The following is an 18,526-nucleotide window of genomic DNA, read 5'->3' as shown; positions in this document are numbered from 1 at the left end:
TTTCTTTTGATACGTATTTTTACATTCTCCATTTGAAAATTCTAGTATCAGAAATCTTCAGAGATATAAATATTTTGTAGCTCTCCTTCATTGAGGCTTGTTTTCTTATGTGTTTGCTGCTCTTCGATTGCCAATTTATATTTTATTTTAGTTTGTGAAATCTTAGAGGCCTAAATTGGGGATTCTTTGCTCCAGAAAAAATTTCTTTTGCTTCTGCTAGTGCCAGGACTTGCCACCTACCTGGGAAAATTAGCTCCTTTCCAGGATCCCCAGCCTAATGTGACAATCTCTGATTCAGCCCCTTCACCTTGCTGCTAACCCAAGTTCTTTCTGATCCATCTCAGACAGAGCTGGTAATAGATAGCCCTCAGGGTAACCCTTTCTTTCACATTTGCTTATTGCACCCTGATACTGCTCTAGTTTCAGTTCACTTGTTTTTCTTTTGAGATTGCTAGGCAGGCACCCAGAAAATAGGAACAGTTAAATTGCTTCATCTAAGAGCTAGTTATTTTGTGGCAGGGAGTCCATTTGAGTAGCTCACTGAGTAGAAGAGAACTTTGTAGATCTTCTTTCAAAGTGTTCTGTGGATAAAATATGTACATTTGGAAATTTGATCATTTTTTCTTGAAGAAATTTTGATTGGGAATGTATTAATATTTGTAAAATACAAACTTTAAATACAGCCATTGTTCTTTTCTTAGACATTCATTGTAAAAGTGTTGGATCTTTTGTATGTGTATTTAAACTATTCTCTGGTTGAAAGCACAAGACTAGATTTAAATAACTTAGGCCATAAATTTTATAGTTATGGCTTCACTCTATATTCAGGTGAAACAAGAGATTTTTAAAAATTGGCCCTTATTCAAACTTTGCTGATGAAATGTAAATTGTGAGAAACAATATAATAGCTAATATTTATGGAATGTTTATATGTGCTGGCACATATAACTGTTCTAAATGTTTATGTTTAATTCTCGCAACTGTTTTTTGAAGTAGGTATCATTATTATCCCTATTTTATATGTAAATTGAAAGACACAGGAGAGTCAAGTGTACTTTTCTAAGGTCACAAAGTTAGTACATGATACAGTACATGAAGCTAGGATACAGACCAGGCAGTCTGGCCTCAGTCCACATGAAATATTATGCTTCACTGTAGTACATTAGAAAATTTAGTAGTAGTTATTGGTAGATCTAAATGGATTATTCCAAATGGTTTTCTTAATTTTTGAGAAAAGTAGGATACTAATTGACATATTTTAGTAACTTATGCTGGATATTTTGGTTTGGTTTTTCTGATTTCATTTGTTTTATTTATCAGCTATTTTAGGGGAACTATATTCCATATAAAAATAATTCTTATAAATTCATACCCTTTTCAGCCAAAATATATTTCATTGTATTATTTTTTAAAACCATTTTTAACAGCTTTATTGGGGTATATATTATATTTCATAACTCACCCATTTCAAGTGTACAGTTTAATGATATTTAGTAATTTAACTGAGTGATACAATTATTACTGTAAATTGGGTTTAGAACAATTTTATCTCCCCAGTAAGATCCCTCTTGCCCATTTATAGGAAATCATATTCTCACTTCCAGCCCCAAGCAACCACTAATCTATTTTCTGTATCTAAAAATTTGTCTTTTCTGGACATCTCATATACATGGAATCATACAATATGTAGTCTTTTTTGTGAGACTTCTTTCACTTAGCATGTTTTTTGGGTCCCCCCTGGCAGCATGTTTCAATAGTTTGTTCCTTTTTATTACTGAATAGTTTTCTATTGCATAGATATACCACATTTTATCTCTTCACCTCTACCATTTTTTTAAAAGGTAATATTTCTAGACTAGATGAGATACTTGCCAACCTTGCTGAGTATGATACAGTGGTGACTCAGCATCTTTTTAATGAATTAAGGTACTAATTAAGCTTTGGAGTAATAGAGTGACGATTTCACTGTTTAAAGATTTGACTATTCATAAGGGAATAGTCAATAGTTCTTTAACTAAATGGACCTAGACTATTAAACTTGAGTTCTTGTTTCTGCATTTTATAGTTTTTCCTCCTCTGTTTTTGCTGCAATCGTTGTGCCTATCTCTAGCAGCCTCCTTCTTACATTTTATAGTACATAGGCCCTTAACTGAATCCTGGGGATATTTCCCATGAATGAAATTTGAAGAAAGTGTGACTGTTGTGGCTTTCATTTTGGCCACTTTGAGACCCAGTTGTGCTTCCTATTCTTGAAGCTGTTTTCCAGGCCCTTGCATAAGAGAGAAGTTATTGGTTTTTCTGTTTTCAGAATCTGTTTTATTCTTCATCCTGCTTTTGATTAGTACTTTTTTGGTGAGGTATTTGTAATATAAACGATGGCTAAAATATTAGATTTGTATTAGAATCAAGCAAACATATTTTAAGAAAGGCAGAAGTAGCCCAGAAGTAATATACCTTGACTAATTAATATTTCTTACACAAATGATAAACATTTGCACAAAATTTTGGTAAAATTTTCTTATTTCAATTGTATGAACATCATCACATTTTCCTTTTAAATGTCACGTTGGAATTAGTTCTAGTATGTTCTTTACTCGAAAGATTCAGTAAAAGGCTTTGCTTACATAGCATGTTTAGGGAAAAGGTGAAAACCACTTTGAAACTCATTTTCTGTCTAACTTTTATTGATGTTAAAGGTACTTCACAGAATGACGATGGCTCCAGACCCAAGGATGAAACAAGGTAACAGTTCACTTACTTATTGTTTACTAAGAATGCAGAAAGAGACAACGGAGAATGAATAAAGATTTATTTTAGGTAAAATTTCAAGTTCATATTGATATAAGGATAAATGAGTGTCAAAAATGCATTGCTCAAGGTAAGGAAAGAAATATGTATGAAAGATTCAAGACTCTTAGCTTATCTGACTTTTCTGGAGTAGGCCAGGGTTACCCGATTGATAATACTTCCTTCTGGTTGTAGATAATGAATTATTGGCATTTTTTCAAAGGCAGGAAGTTCAGAATCCCAAGGCCTACACTGGGCTGTTCTAAGATAGAAGCTTTTGGGTATCTGTGAAGGTCACCACTACCTGTGGTATCATCTGGGCCTTCATTAGAAGGGGCAGAGATTTGTACCAATTGTTTGCTTTTAGCTTAGATTCAGCGCTTTCATGTGCCTTATCTGCTTTGAGTCTAGGGCCTGAAAGTGTTGAATGCCTTGGGTGTGTTAACTCACTTAATAGACTTTAAGTGTTTATTGGTTTTCCTGGAAACTGGCAATGGGAGATGATAATTAGGAAGAGACTATCCTAGTCTTAAAGCAGTAAGTGACATGTCTGAAATAAAGAGTTATAAAATTCCATTGGATTCCTTTTTTCCCTAGACTGGGTGGGTAGTGGATAGGAAGAAGATGAACCACAGAAGGAATAGTCAGAGGAGGAGAAGAAAAATCAGAAATGCAGTGCCGTAGAACATAAAGGAAAATATCCAAAAAGATGGGATATTATAGTGTCAGATACTGTAGGGGAAAATAGGTGGAGCAAGTAGAACAAAATGAAGGTGTTGAAGGTGAGTTGATAGGTACATGGGAGTTTGTTGTCCTAGTCTATCTACTTTTGTGATGTATGAACAATTTCATATAAAATGTTTTAAAAAGAATTCATTAAGATCTTTAGGAAAATCAAAGTTTGTAAAGCTGTTGTTTTTTACCTAATGGAGCTCTACCTTCACAGAGTCACTCTGTGACAAACAATTATCTCCTATACTAATCTCACCAGAGGTAGAGTATTATTAAGAAGTAGTAACTTCTTGGCCAGAGAAAAATAACTATTTTATTTCTCACTGTGATTAAAGGCAATAGAAAAGGTTTTTTAAGTTACATAAATATTTCTGTAGACTGGAAGACAACTTACGCCTTTTGTGCCTCTTTTTAGTTTTACATTTATTTGATTACTTGTATTCGTGAAATTTTCCCATAAAAATGTTTTAATGTTTCAGTTTGCTTTGGTCAATTAACTCTCCTTTTGTATAATAAACTTTTATTTTTGCATTAATAAGTGAGAATGTGAAAGAATTTTATATGCCCATTGAAAGGTTCTGTTATGCCAGACTTTTGTTGTTTCTTTTTTGCAAATGTCTTTCTTATTTTTATGAAACCACTGTAGACAACTATAAATTTCTTGCAAAGGCATTGCTAGAGCCCTAGCCTCATGCCATTTATTTAATCAATGCTTTACATTTTCCCAAGTGAATTATTGTCATAAGTAATCTGAGAACAGTGTCTTCTAGTTTTCTGAGACTGCCAGACTAGTGTTTGAGCATGTCTTTTGTGTTAAGCATGAATTCCTTTGTACCAGTATTAGCTTTTATTTCAGAAAGCATATCTCTGAAATGATTGGTTTGAAAAGCATTTTGCAAACTGTCAAATGCTGTTTAAATGTTACTATATAACAGTCATGGCCATGACTGGCTTTTTCCCTTTGCTTTTATTTGCAGACTACATAACTATAAGACTAAAAAGCAGGCAATATATATCTATTGAGCAATGGCTTCCACTCTTCCCTGCCCCAGCTATCATTTAAGTAGTTTACTAAACAGTTCTAGGTTGTTTTATCTTTCTGTCCTAATCCAAGCTCTATGTATATCATGAATGTAGTCTTGTTGGTCTACTTTCCCCCATAGCATGTCTGGATGTTTTATGTTTCTCGGTATTGTCTTCTGTCATTTTTATGAAATACTAAGATGATTGGTGCCTAGTGTTCAAGATTTTGTTGTTAGATGTATCTTCCTGACAGTTACTCTTTGATTTGTATATTTCTTATGACCTTATTATATTAGCATCTTGGTTCTCTCCAGGGTTCTTTTTATCCTGTCCATAAACATCTGAGGTTATGTATAGGTCAGATACAGATGTATGGTGAGATAAGCAGTGGTTTATAAGATTGTGGAGCAGAGGAACAAAGTCACAGTAGAGTACATAATTAGTTAATTATTTTTTAAAGGTAATTAATGGTGGTAGTGCATTCACACTGACAGTTATGTATAGTGTATTGGTTTTCTTGTTGGTTTTCAAAATCCCATTTCAGGTTTTAGTTTTACATCCACTTATTAAAGGAACTGAAATAAACCGTCAGTGCAATTTCAGTATGGGCATATTTCTCAAACTTCAGAGTACATTAGAATCATCTGGAGGACTTGCTCAACCACAGATGGCTGAATCTCATCTCTAGTTCCTCATTCTTTAGATCTAGGGTGGGGCCCAACATTTGCATTTCTCACTAGTTTTCAGGTGATGCTGATGCTGCTAGACCAGGATAAAGAGGTATTTCCTAGAGTACAACAAACTATTATGGGAAATCTATTCAGTTATATAACAAAGTCTATTTTTTTAAAATCTAGGCTTGCAGAATTTGTTAGAAATGTCATTCCATCTTAATCTCATACTCTTTTAGTTCAGAGCTAGTTTGAATCTTTTTGAACTGTTTCTATTTTTATTAGAAATAATACATGATTGTTTTAAAAATGTAAATCATTGCATAAAATGTGCAAAAGCTTCATGGAAGAAATAGCATTTGACCTAAAATCATAAAGCATAGTTATAAAGTTATAATTTGGATGTGCATGTCTTGAGGGAATTGGAGAGAGGAAGGAGTTCTAGGTAGAAGGAAGAAAAATAGTCATGGAGGTGGAGAAGGAAATGGCAGGCGGTAAATTTGAGAGTAGAATCAATCAATAGTAGAATCAAGAATCAGATTGTCATAGATAATCTGAAGAACAGTGTCTTGCAGGTTTCTAAGACCTAGGTAGGTAGGTATCATTTTTTACAGCTAATGAGAAAACTTCCCTGAGTTACTATTGTAAGTAGCACAGTTGAATCTCAGACTATCTTACCTTCAGAGCCTGAGTTCATAATTTCATGCCTTATTGATGCTTAAAGTGGCATGCTTTTTTAAAAAGTTATTTTTAGTATTACAGAGGTTGGGGCTAGATGGAGATTTTGGTTTGCAAATATATGGGCTTATAAAACCTTTTTCTATGAAGAGCAATGTCTCAAAATATTTGAACAGGGCATTAGTATGATCAAAACTCCATAGGAAAAATTATTTTATTTGATAGTATATAGTTTGGATCATGTGGTGGTAAGTAAACCTGGGAAGACCTAGGTGAGAAGTTGTTAACAGTAATCCACTGAGAGCCAATAAGGGTTAGAACTGGAGCAGTGGTGGTAGAAGAGTAGGGGAAGTATGTGGAAGTGAAATCAATGGGGCTTAGGTATCGTCAAGGGGCACAGGAGAGAAAAACAGTCAAACTGCCTGGGAGGATAGCAGTGTTACCCACAGAACCAGTATCTCCTGCATTTAGTTAATAATTTGGTACCAGAGGCTGGGAACAAGACAAAAATTAGAGATTCTGATTTGCGAATCATTTTAAGAGATGATCTTTGAAATCATGGAATTTAAGACCACGGGAAAATCCGTGGAGAAGGAAAAGGAAGACAAGAACAGTACCTTACAGACCTATATTTAGTGAATGGGAGGAAGGGGACAAACCAAAGAAGGAAGGGCTAGAGGTGGGAGTACAAGATTAGAAAAGCATTGTCACAGAAGTTAAGAGAAAAATGTTTTCTCTTAATTAGACAGGCTATTTAATATTTAACACTCACATACTGCTGGAGAGAGTGAGGTGTTAGGCTAATCAAGCCAGAGAAAACTGGCTGTGTGGAAAAAGGAAAATCAGCTTAGAGCTTCAGCTCATCCCAAGATCAGAGTAGATTCCAGGTTGATTTTAAAGTTGATTTCAAAGAAATGAAACTGTAAAACCTCTAGAAAAAAATATGACTGGTTAACTTATTTCTGAATAAATTTAATTATGTAGAAATATAAAACTCGTATATTTAAAAATACAGAATTAAAAGCAAATGACAGATACTTAACCAATATGAAAGATGATAAATTAGTATCAGATTATAATATCCTCTATTACAAATTCCTTATTTGTAATATTCCTTATTATTTGTAAAATTGTTCTCATATAATATAAAAATGTACAAAGACATACACAGTTCATGGAAGAAGAAACTCAAATGGCCTGTAAATGAAATATTGTTGAACATTAACATTTTTATTTGCCAAATTGGCAACGATTTAAAAATGCTTAAATACTTTATAGTTAAATGAGCATTTTCCTTTTTAGCTGATGGGAGAACAGATCAATTATTACCTTTAAAAAATAATTTTTAATTGAGCAATTAATAGTTCAGTCTTTATGATATTTGCATACTTTGACCCAGCTATTCTATTTTGGTAGTCTATCTGAAAGAAATAAAAATAGTCCAAACAACAAAAATAAAATGATTAAATTATGGTATGTCCATATGATAGAGTATTCTGTAGTCATTAGAAATGTTTTTTAATAATTTGGGGTAAATGCCTAGTTTATAATGAGTAACAAAACAAAGAAACAAAAACTCATCCAGGATATGAGACATTGTGTGCTCGCATACATTGCATGATAACAGTCATAGCCAATGAAAAAGTACTGGCAAGAGATACTCCCATATCTCAATGGGAATAATGTCCAGAATGTAGGATTGAAGGTAATTTTTATTTTATCATTTAAACTAACTTTTCACTTTGAAAACATTTTAGAAATTAAAATGCGCTAAATACATTAATTGCATAAATACAAAAAATTATAATGAAGGAAAGGAGAATGAGAGAACAGCTTGAGGAGTTGGATTGAGGACGTTTCATTTTAGGTTACAGGGTTTAATTATATTTGTAAAGTTAGAGGAAAGATCTAGAAAAAGGAAGATGATAAAAGATACAAACAAGGTGTTAAATGATGGTGGAAATTCCTAGAGGATACAGGCTGAAATCAAGGACACATGGACATAATAGCCTTGAAGTGAAGAGGCATTCCCCCCACCCCGACCCCCGAAATAGACAACAAACAGATAAAGATGATTAGTGGCACAGAGACATGTTAAGGTAAGGAAGAAAGTTGAAAAATAGCAGATAATCATTTTAGGGAAGAAGCCTAGTCGGGGTCACCTACAGATTGGAATTAGGTGTTTGGATAGATTGAAAAGGTTTTCAGTGGGCACTGGGCATATGGCCAGGAGTAGCTTAGAGATGTAGAAAATGATTTCCAAAAGAAGGAAAGAAAGGGAAGAGAGAGAGGGAGGGAGGGAAGGAGGAAGAGAAGGAGGAAGGAAGGAACAGGAAAATGATTTCCAAACAGTATGAAAGTTGTTCAGTTTCCAAGCCCAGCTGAAGTTGTTGAATAATGTCAACTGTAGCCCATGCTGCCTCAGCTTCTTTGACATGATCAAGCTTTAGGCAACTGAAGTCTACCAGAATAAAAAGATACAGGGTAAAGAAGCAACAATTGCGATTTTAATGTTTTTCTATCTTTCGCTTGGGCCTGTATAATTGTACAGGACCTAGTAAAAGTTCTTTGTGCTACCAAACTGCTGTTAATTATTTTATTATTGTTTTAATTGTAACACCAGTGCAACAGTCCCATTAAACCTGTGGTGTATGTTGTCATAGTCATCTGTCGTTTCTAATTCTTTAGCTCCTCGGAGACTTGAGCTGTGATTTCTTTTTAACAGGAAAAAAATGCTCACTTAGGCAGCACATACACTAACAGGGGAATAAAAAGACTTTAATCTTGTGAGTCATTGGAAATGAAAACCTCGGGACTTTTCCTTACTGGGCACAGTGGAAAATTTATTAGGATCTTTTATAGAACAGTCTGCCTCTTTAATTTGGTACTTTACCAAGTTTATTTACTCTAGTAAAATAAACCTGATTTCTCAAGTGGAACATTCTCCAGTATTACTTGTTGGCCCCAGAGAACAGCAGTGGAAAAAATAAATGGATTAATTGTAGTGAAAAGATTGCTTGGGGGAAGGGGGAGTATTGGGCAATTGTGAAAGAATTAAAGGTACTAGGGAAAGTAGCCTATGATGGAGCCCAAGTGAGGCTTGAAGGGAGCTGATGGAATGTGAAGATAGAGGGAAGTTAAAGGTCATCATGAGACTGAATAAAAGATACAATAGGAGGCAGAAGGAATAGATTATAGGTAGAGGGATTTCAGAGTTTAAGATCTAGAAAGAGGAGCAATTCTAAGAATTAAGGAAATTTAAGGCGTCATCATACTATACGGGTTGTCAGATAACAATGTTGATAAACTTGAGGTCAAGATATTAGAAGGGTGAACAGCATAGATATTAAAATCTTTACAATTTTAATTCTCAATAACAGAACATAACATTTTTGGAATCCAGTTTCTGCCGCCCCTTTTCATAGCAGATTTACCTCGTGCCTGAATGTTCCTCCTCCCTCACATGTTGCTAAAACTTGACTAGCACTGGATGTGCAATTTAGTGTGAATTTTCTAGTTGAAAAGGTTTTTAAAAATCATTTACTCCAGGTAATGAACTTTTGAGGTATAGAGAGATTAAATAACTTTCCTTTGGTCACATAACTTGTCAATAGCAGTCAGAGCTAGAAACCTCAATTTTCTACTTCTGATCTATTCTACCAGTTGTCTATCTAATTTTAAAAAGTATCAGGAAGAAACTAATTAGTTTCTTTAAAACTAACTGGTAACCTCTTAAAATAGTATAGAGAGGCAATACTCAGAGTCTCAAAGTGGGGGGAGGGGGTACATGACTCAAAATGGGTTTGGAGCCTCAGCACCTCGGGAAGGGGAAGCAGCATCAAAGCTGACTCTTCCTGCATTGAGTTTACATGCTGGGGTGGCTTGGCCTCACAGGCAGCTTACATTAACTACCGTGTTTCCCCGAAAATAAGACCGGGTCTTATATTAAGATTTGCTCCAGAAGATGCATTAGTGCTTATGTTCAGGGGATGTCCTCCTGAAAAATCATTCTAGGGCTTATTTTCCAGTTAGGTCTTACTGTTGGGGAAACACAGTAGGTGCTGTTAATTATCAAGCCGTTCCCTTTATTCAAATAAGCATTTGAGGAATCTCCAAAGCAGTGCTTGTCATACTCAACTATTTGCACATATCATCTGGGGATCTTGTTAAAATGCTACTTCTGATACAGTAGGTCTGGCGAGAAGTCCAAGATTATGCATTTCTAACGAGCTCCTATGTGTTGTTGCCCTTGGCTTCTGGTCGAAAGGCCATACTTTTTAATAAGTAAGGAAGACCCTTCTGGGGAATATAGTTTGAAATGATTTAATACATAGTGCTGCCTCTCTATTTTGATTTCTTGAATCAGTTAGATTTTATTTTGTTCAGGCTTGTTCTGAAGGTCCAGGAGAATGGATACTGTGTAGTAGTTTGCTGCTTACCAGGTAGTAGATATCAGAGCTTTAGCTGAGGTATCTGCAAACTGGCTACCTCAAGCTCTGCTTTCTAATCCATGACTAGATTCCCCTTGGGGAAAGGAATCAACTATATCAGCGAACAGTAGTAATAACTTTCAAAATGACATTTCCTGTTAGTGTCCACTCTCCTCTTTCTTTCCCTCCAATTGATGTTATTGCTTTGAAGAAATGGTAGCTCTTTTTTTAAAAAAAAAGGTCTTTGGGCACCTCTATTGTAGATCACTAACTGAACATTTTATACACCATTTGCTGGGATAGCGGGGAGAGCACCCTGTCCCTGGAATATAAGTGTACTTCTTTCTTCTGCCGTGGAACAGTCAACCCTGCTCAAAACCGGAAAGCCAATGGAAATCAAGAAAATGATGAAGTTATCTATCTGTGCTTGTGATAAAATATTGCCCTTTCTAAGGCATTTGGAATTTTGAAAATTTGACTGTTCCTGCTTATACATGGCCTTCGTAGTCTTACTTGAAATCTGAACCAGCAACTCCTCTCTATTTCTGGATGGGATCTGAGGGGTATATATAGAAGACCCTACCCAAGGGCTTTTTGTGTATTTGATAAGGCTGGCCAGAAATTAGAAAGCTTTTCTCAAACTCCTAAAACTAAGTTTTGGTCTTCCTGCTGGTTTTTTTTGCTAAATTTAAAGACCATTCTTTTTCCCTTCCCTTCCCCCCTTTCTTTACCCAGAGTGAACACAAATGGATCAGACGACCCTGAGGATGCAGGGTCTGGTGAAAATAGGAGGGTCAATGGGAATAATTCTCCATCACTCTCAAATGGCGGTTTTAAACCTTCTAGGCCTCCAAGACCTTCACGACCACCTCCACCTACTCCACGTAGACCAGGTGTGTATTCCAGCCATACACTAGGGATATAGTTCTCAGTACTATGATTGTAAATAATGTCCTGTTTGGAAATTGATCCTCAAGTAAGTGTCAACAGACCCTTTTAGGTTGATTTTTCTAGCTGTATTTTCACATTTAAAATTTTGGCCAAGAATGATCTTTCTGTGGTAACTAAGACATGCCTTTTCCCAAAGTTTTTCCCCCAGAGGTGAAGTTATTGAGGCGTGTGCTCTATTGAGAATGAAAATCATATGTGTATTATATAAAGTATAGGCAGTACAGATAAGATTGCAGCTTTCTGTCAGGGTCTGTAACTGAATATGATAAGCATGCCATAGAGTCAAGATCTGGTTGCTTATTCTCATTATATTCTTTAAAAAGACAATTAGTAAATGGCAAGTAACCCAACAATGCTAAATGATACTCAGATTTTAAATAAAAAATTATACAACAAATGAACTTATCTCATATAGTAAAAATGTAAACATCTACAGGTAGAATATCCATTTTTTTCCCCGATTAGCCAGAACAAACCTTTAATCTTTTATCATTTTCCTCTGCTAATCTGTGGACAGGGAATGTAAAATAATTAAACCAAATATCATTAGAAAAGTAAATTGGTTGTCCACAAGTCATTGTATTAAATGACTTTTGTTTAATTTTATATTTTCCCCCCTTTTCTGTAGATTATTATGTTAACAGTATATTCCCAGTCGTTAAGATTGTATACTGCTTTGTCATAATATTGGTGACTTTCTCCAGGAATTGTTTTGTCAACAAGTATTTCTTGAAGGTATCTGTACTTAATAACTATTTATAAGAATATTATTGCTTATCAGTCAGATCTTCCATATTATAACTAACATCAAAAATTGGTCTCTGATCTGCAAGGTTTCATAGGAAGCACAGTTTTAAAGATCTGGAAAATTAATAAATGAACTTATAATACCACGGGATATCAATGCTTACCTATTCTAAAAGTTTTTATTTTCTATGGCATCAGGAAATCAGAGTCTGTGCTTCATAATTAATAATGGGATGTGGGGTAAACAGAACCTAAAAATTGTGAACAAGCCTATTTAGTGAAACTTGTCTATGTGCCATTATTTATTTTAAGTAACTTTCATCTGCATATCCACATGTTAAATTTTATATTTGTCATCTACCTTTTTGTTTTTTAAAGTTAAAATTTTGTCCTGAATTTAAATTTCTTAAAAGATTGTTTTCCTATTTTTCCCAAATCTTTTATAGCATCTGTCAATGGTTCACCTTCTGCAACTTCTGAAAGTGATGGATCTAGTACAGGTTCTCTGCCACCAACAAATACAAATTCAAATACATCTGAAGGAGCAGCATCTGGATTAATAATTCCTCTTACAATATCTGGAGGCTCAGGCCCTAGGCCATTAAATCCTGTACCTCAAGCTCCCCTACCACCTGGGTGAGTAACTTGTTGGTTAACATTTGTTTTCTCAGGCTTCTGCATGTACTGATTAATAAGAAAAATATTATTAAACTCCATTCTTTAAAAAACTGTCCTCAAGCAATTGTAACTAATTTTGGTGGGGGTCTAAGGTCAAACTAAAAAAAAAAAAATCTTGCCACATTTGAAATTTCCTCCTTTATTTTCAGGGCACAGAGGAAGGAAAAAAAATACATGTATATACACACACACACACACATATTTTTTTTTTTTTTTTTTTTTTTTAGTGAAGGACTCTGAACCATAGAAAGTTAACTAAGGCTAGATAATGAAATAGTCACCTAATTCAGATTACTTTTTCTTTGAAGGGAAAAAAATCACTTTTTAAAATAAAAATTTTTTTCCATTATAAAGTCATTATAGCAAAGTAATAATAATTTAGGAAACTAAGAAAATTAGTACTCATAATCCTATTTTAATCACTACTGAGTATTTTTAAAATTAATACTCTGGTAGTTTATATACATATATACATTGTGACATTCAAATTAATCCAGAGCTCAGAATACTAATCAAAATTAATTGACCAGCTGATAAATTAATAAACTCTCAAGACAGGAATTCTAATTGCTAAACAGATTATATTACTTGTGTGGGTAATTAGGCCATTTTCCTTTTTGGAAGCCAAATTAGAAAGTTGTTTGTGTAAGAGATTAGCAAAGAGAAACTGGGTGCTCTTAGAAGTAATTGGTACTTCTATGATGATGGTTTAGTCTTATGTTCTTCACTTTAGAGATAAACCTACCAAGGAGACTAGAATACTCAGAATGACTTTGTCTGTTGTGCTGTGCAGAGACACATCAGATAAAAAGTTTTACTCTTTGATTTCAGTTTTTCTAGAACCCAGACAGTTCTTTGACCTTAAATTAGTTCAGTTTTTCTTCAGATTTCATAGTGTTAATTACAGCTTTCTTTTCCACTGAAGTCCTGAATATATCCTTATCAGATTGAGACAGACTTTGTCTCCTCAGTGTATCAACTTTAAGCCTCTTTAGAAATATAAGGATCTCTTAGAACAGACACTTCTGCAGAAGAAATCTGATCTAGTAAGTGTCACTCTCAGGGTAACATTTTAAAATTTTGTTCCTAAATTCTTTTGGTATCTTCTTTATATACTGACGTGCTTATTTGCCTCAGTTCTGTAATATGGTCATATAAGAGAAAAAGGCAAAGACAGTGTTAAAAGGCCAGGCAGCTCATAACAAATACCATACCAGACTTTTTAATTTTGTGTTTAAGTTGGGAGCAGAGAATGGACCAGCATGGGCGAGTTTACTATGTAGATCATATTGAAAAAAGAACAACGTGGGATAGACCAGAACCTCTACCTCCTGGGTAAGTATCTGAATTAAAGAAAAAAAGAAGGTATTTATTCAGAACTACAGATTACATCTGTACAAAATCTTCCCTATATTCTTACTTTTCCTTTTCCTGTCAGTCTTTCCTTTGTCTACTTTTTTTTTGTTTTTAGGTACAAACTAGAAAGAAGAGAGTCAGAGAGTTGATTGAACATAATTAATGATTTTAATTTTCACTCATTTCTGACCTAAAGATTACATAAGTCTTGCAACTTCCAAGTTTTCGCTTCTGACTTTAACTGACTCAAACCACAGGATTTTAGGATTAGTTTCTTTAGGAGTAATTATTTAACTGAGTAAGAATTATAGCCTGTATCATATATATAAGGATAAAGTCCCTATTATATAAAAATTTTAATATGTGATAGTGAAGTCATTGCAAAATACTTGGGGAAATAAAGAATATATTAATATGTGGTGTTAAGCATTGAACATTTACATTATATATTTGGAAGGAAAGTATTCAAGGGAAGTCAGTAGCAAACATGGGAAATACTTAATCTTACTAGTAATCTTAACTACACACCTAAAAGTTACTGTTTTTACCTGTTAAATTATCACATAGTATCCATTGTGAGATTGTGGAGGAACTTTACCTCATAACATTGCTGGTGATGGTTTAAATTAGTTACAACTCTTACAGGAAGTATATGTAACCATAATAGTGCACATACTCTTAATAATACTTTCCAGGAAATTTATCCTAAAGAGATATAATGCAAAGGAAAAAAATGTTTTCATATATTAAAGGTATTTATTATTTTACTATTTATAATATCAGAATATTGGAAAGAACCCTAAAAAATTAACCAGGTAGAAACCATAACTTATAATATTTAAGTTATTATATCAATGTTTATTTAATATGCACCCATTTGAAATGACAAATTAGAGAGTTGTATTCTTGTGAAAAAATCGTTTTTGGTACCTGAAAAGCTGTATATGCAATTGTCCCTAATAGGTTTGCAACAGTCAGTCAAAATAACATTGGAAAGAAAATGAGAACTTTTTTCTTAATGACTTGAGACTTACTCTCTGGATATACATTGTGTTCTAAAAACCTGATACATCTGAAGAACTTTTAAGAAAGAAGTTTTTAGGAACATTATTCTTGAGTTCACTTATAGACCAATTAAAAATATGTAAAATAAAAGACTTCAGGTAAATCAAAAGTAGTTTCTCAAGGTAAAATCTTAACACGTTGCGTACGGCGGGGTTTAAATCCCTCATACCCCTCTGTTCTGGCAGGTTTTTAAAAGAAACTACTTTAAAATGCACTCTTCTCTTTAAAGCGTAAATGCTTCTATGTCATTTATTATTTTTCTATAAATAATAGATTCTACAAATAAATTATTCTATAAATAATTATTCTACAAATAATTCAATAAAATATGCAAAGTAAAAAGAGTTAACAGTAAAAACGAGAATTCTCGTTATCCATCCTTAACGCATGGCTCAGAAAAAAACGAAGATTCTCGTGATCCGTACGCAACGTGTTAACAAACATGCACCAAGGTCAAGATTAAGTCTGTTTAATTCTTACCTGTTTCACATGTATTTGTTAAATTAGGTTTTATTCTGATTTAGGTGGGAACGGCGGGTTGACAACATGGGACGTATTTATTATGTTGACCATTTCACAAGAACAACAACGTGGCAGAGGCCAACATTGGAATCCGTCCGGAACTATGAACAGTGGCAGCTCCAACGTAGTCAACTTCAAGGTGCAATGCAGCAGTTTAACCAGAGATTCATTTATGGGGTAAGCAGCCCATTGCATTAGAAACTTTCTAAGAGTATTTGGTTTTTAACCTTTTCCTACATATGAAATGTTGTAAAACACTCATTAGAAGGAAGGTACAAGTAGGATGGCAACCCAGTTGTTGCTATTGATATTTTTAGACCTTGTCTCAGAATATTTTCTGTATGTTACCTATTCTTTCCTCTTTGACATTTCCTGAAGTTCACCCTCTTTTGTTAATAAAAAAGAAGTTAGGAGAATTTAAAATAAAAATTAGGACAATTTAAAGTAAAAATAGGGCCGGCCCAGTGGCTCAGGCGGTTGGAGCTCCATGCTCCTGACTACGAGGGCTGCTGGTTCGATTCCCACGTGGGCCAGTGGGCTCTCAACCACAGGGTTGCCAGTTCAATTCCTCGAGTCCCACAAGGGATGGTGGGCTCTACCCCCTGCAATTAAAATTGAACACGGCACCTTGAGCTGAGCTGCCGCTGAATTCCCGGATGGCTCAGTTGGTTGGGGCGCGTCCTCTCAACCACAAGGTTGCCAGTTCAATTCCTCGACTCCCGCAGGGGATGGTGGGCTGTGCCCCCTGCAACTGGCAACGGCAACTGGACCTGGAGCTAAGCTGCACCCTCCACAACTAAGATTGAAAGGACAACAACTTGACTTGGAAAAAAGTCCTGGAAGTGCACGCTATTCCCCAATAAAGTCCTGTTTCCCTTCCGCAATAAAAATTTTTAAAAAATCTTTAAAAAAATAAATAAAAAAAATAAAGTAAAAATAAAAAAGAAGTTAGGACGATTTAAAATCCATGGACAAAACAATAGTAAAAATAAACCCAAGCAGTTTGAAAAGAGTTAAAACAGTTCTAAATTTAGTATTGCCTAACTCAGCAGAACATTTGAAGGCTTGGGTCTAAGCACACCTGACTCGAGTGGTTGTACAGAAATGATAGAATTGAATCACTTTGTAACACATAAAGGTAAAGTTTACCTAATAAATTATTTGGTGCTCTGGTAGACTACAGAAATTTGATTTCTTATAGGATTATGTTAAATATATTATTCTGGCAAAATCAAATTATCTTTGGTAAAAAATATTTCCTTTCTGGAAATGGATTAAATTTTACATATTTTCCTTGACAGTAATATTGCAGCAGTAGTGATAAGTACACCAAAATGTATTAATGCTTTGTTATGCAATCTTTGGTGCTAGAAATTTTACAGTCTCTCAATTCATAAAGTATCACAGATCTTTTCTCTGAGGAAACGAAAATAGTCCTTGGAGAAATTTGATTCTATATGCCAAACAAGAGGGATTTGTTTGAGCACAGAGAATTTAAACAGAAGAAAGTCAGCTCTTCAAGAGCTCATGAGAAGCTCACCCTCTCCATTGCCATTTCTTCCCCTCCACCACTATCGGAGTAAATTCTTTGTTCACTAAGCGTTCCTGTTTTTTTCTTTCCTTCATATTTCTGTGTATTTCTTGGACCTCACCACCATAATAGATATCACTCTCTGATGTAGACAAATTCACCTTTATCAGCAGCCTTCCGTTCACTACCTGGTTATGACCAGCAATTTTTTCTGCCACCTTCTGTGAAGACAGCTGTCACTATATTCCCCTTCCCAGTGGTTTTAGAGGTGAAATTAATTTTTGTCTCTTGTCTACCTTACCCTTTTTATTTACCTGTGTTGTTTTATATCTTCTTTTCTTTCTGAATTATAATCACCTTTGGTATGCCTGGCCAAATTTCTTTTAGGTTTGAATGCCTAGCTTGCCTGCCTTCTTTAAAGCTAGTTTCCATATGGGGTCTAATGGAAAGAGCATGGGCTTTGGAGTCAGACATAACTGGGTTCAAATCTTGGTTCCAGAGTTACTTTATATGGCTTTTGAGTAAGTTACTTAACCTCATCAAGACTCATTTACTTTATTTAAAAAAATATATACGTGGGCCGGCCCAGTGGCTCAGGTGGTTAGAGCCACTAACTCCGAAGGCTGCCGATTTGATTCCCACTTGGGCCAGTGGGCTCTCAACCACAAGGTTGCCAGTTCGATTCCTTGACTCCCGCAAGGGATGGTGGGCTGCGCCCCCTGCAACTAACAACAGCAACTGGACCTGGAGCTGAGCTGTGCCCTCCACAACTAAGATCGAAAGGACAACAACTAAAAAAAAAAGAACAACAACTTGACTTGGAAAAAGTCCTGGAAGTACACACTGTTCCCCAATAAAATCCTGTTCCCCTTCCCCAATAAAATCTTTAAAAATGTGTGTGTGTGTGTGTGTGTGTGTGTATGTGTGTGTGTGTGTGTGTGTAATTACTTCAGAGGGTTTTTCTTGATTCTGTAAAACAAAATTTCTAAGTTATGTTCAGCACATACTAGATGCATAAAAATGTTTTTATCTTTTATCTCTCATATCCGCAGTTGTAAATGTGCCCTTTTTCTCACTTTTACAATAGATAATCATTTAAAACATTCTTTTTAAAGACTAAATCTGTCTTTAGTCTTTAAAAGCAAATTTCTGGAGCACCTATAGTGTGTATTGCTTCATTGTAAACTTGACCAATTTGATACTCAAGAGTCTTTGGAACTTTTCTTGAATTGCAGCTTTTACCTCATCATCCATGGTTCTTTTGTTTGTTTTTTCTTTTCTCCTATCCAAAATAATCTGACCAATTTTTTGAAATTCTTATTCTTTGCTCTTGTTACAGAGTGGTTCTAAATTGT

General features: G+C 34.7%; 1 protein-coding gene across 2 annotated transcripts in view; it reads left to right on the top strand.

The window, feature by feature from the left end:
• Nucleotides 1-18,526, top strand: part of ITCH (itchy E3 ubiquitin protein ligase) — a 118,790-nt gene that overhangs the window by 62,096 nt on the left and 38,168 nt on the right. For both annotated transcript variants that reach the window (XM_019733743.3, XM_088789192.1), the window contains exons 7-11: nucleotides 2,697-2,742; nucleotides 11,057-11,214; nucleotides 12,466-12,655; nucleotides 13,937-14,032; nucleotides 15,643-15,817. In XM_019733743.3, the coding sequence (XP_019589302.2) occupies nucleotides 2,697-2,742; nucleotides 11,057-11,214; nucleotides 12,466-12,655; nucleotides 13,937-14,032; nucleotides 15,643-15,817 (665 nt within the window). The remainder of the gene's footprint in view (nucleotides 1-2,696; nucleotides 2,743-11,056; nucleotides 11,215-12,465; nucleotides 12,656-13,936; nucleotides 14,033-15,642; nucleotides 15,818-18,526) is intronic.

The sequence above is a fragment of the Rhinolophus sinicus genome, chromosome 13 (genome assembly GCF_057876585.1).
Source record: "Rhinolophus sinicus isolate RSI-liver-muscle chromosome 13, RSI-T2T, whole genome shotgun sequence".
In the NCBI taxonomy this organism is placed as follows: domain Eukaryota; kingdom Metazoa; phylum Chordata; class Mammalia; order Chiroptera; family Rhinolophidae; genus Rhinolophus; species Rhinolophus sinicus.
This window is presented reverse-complemented; position numbering and strand designations above follow the sequence as displayed.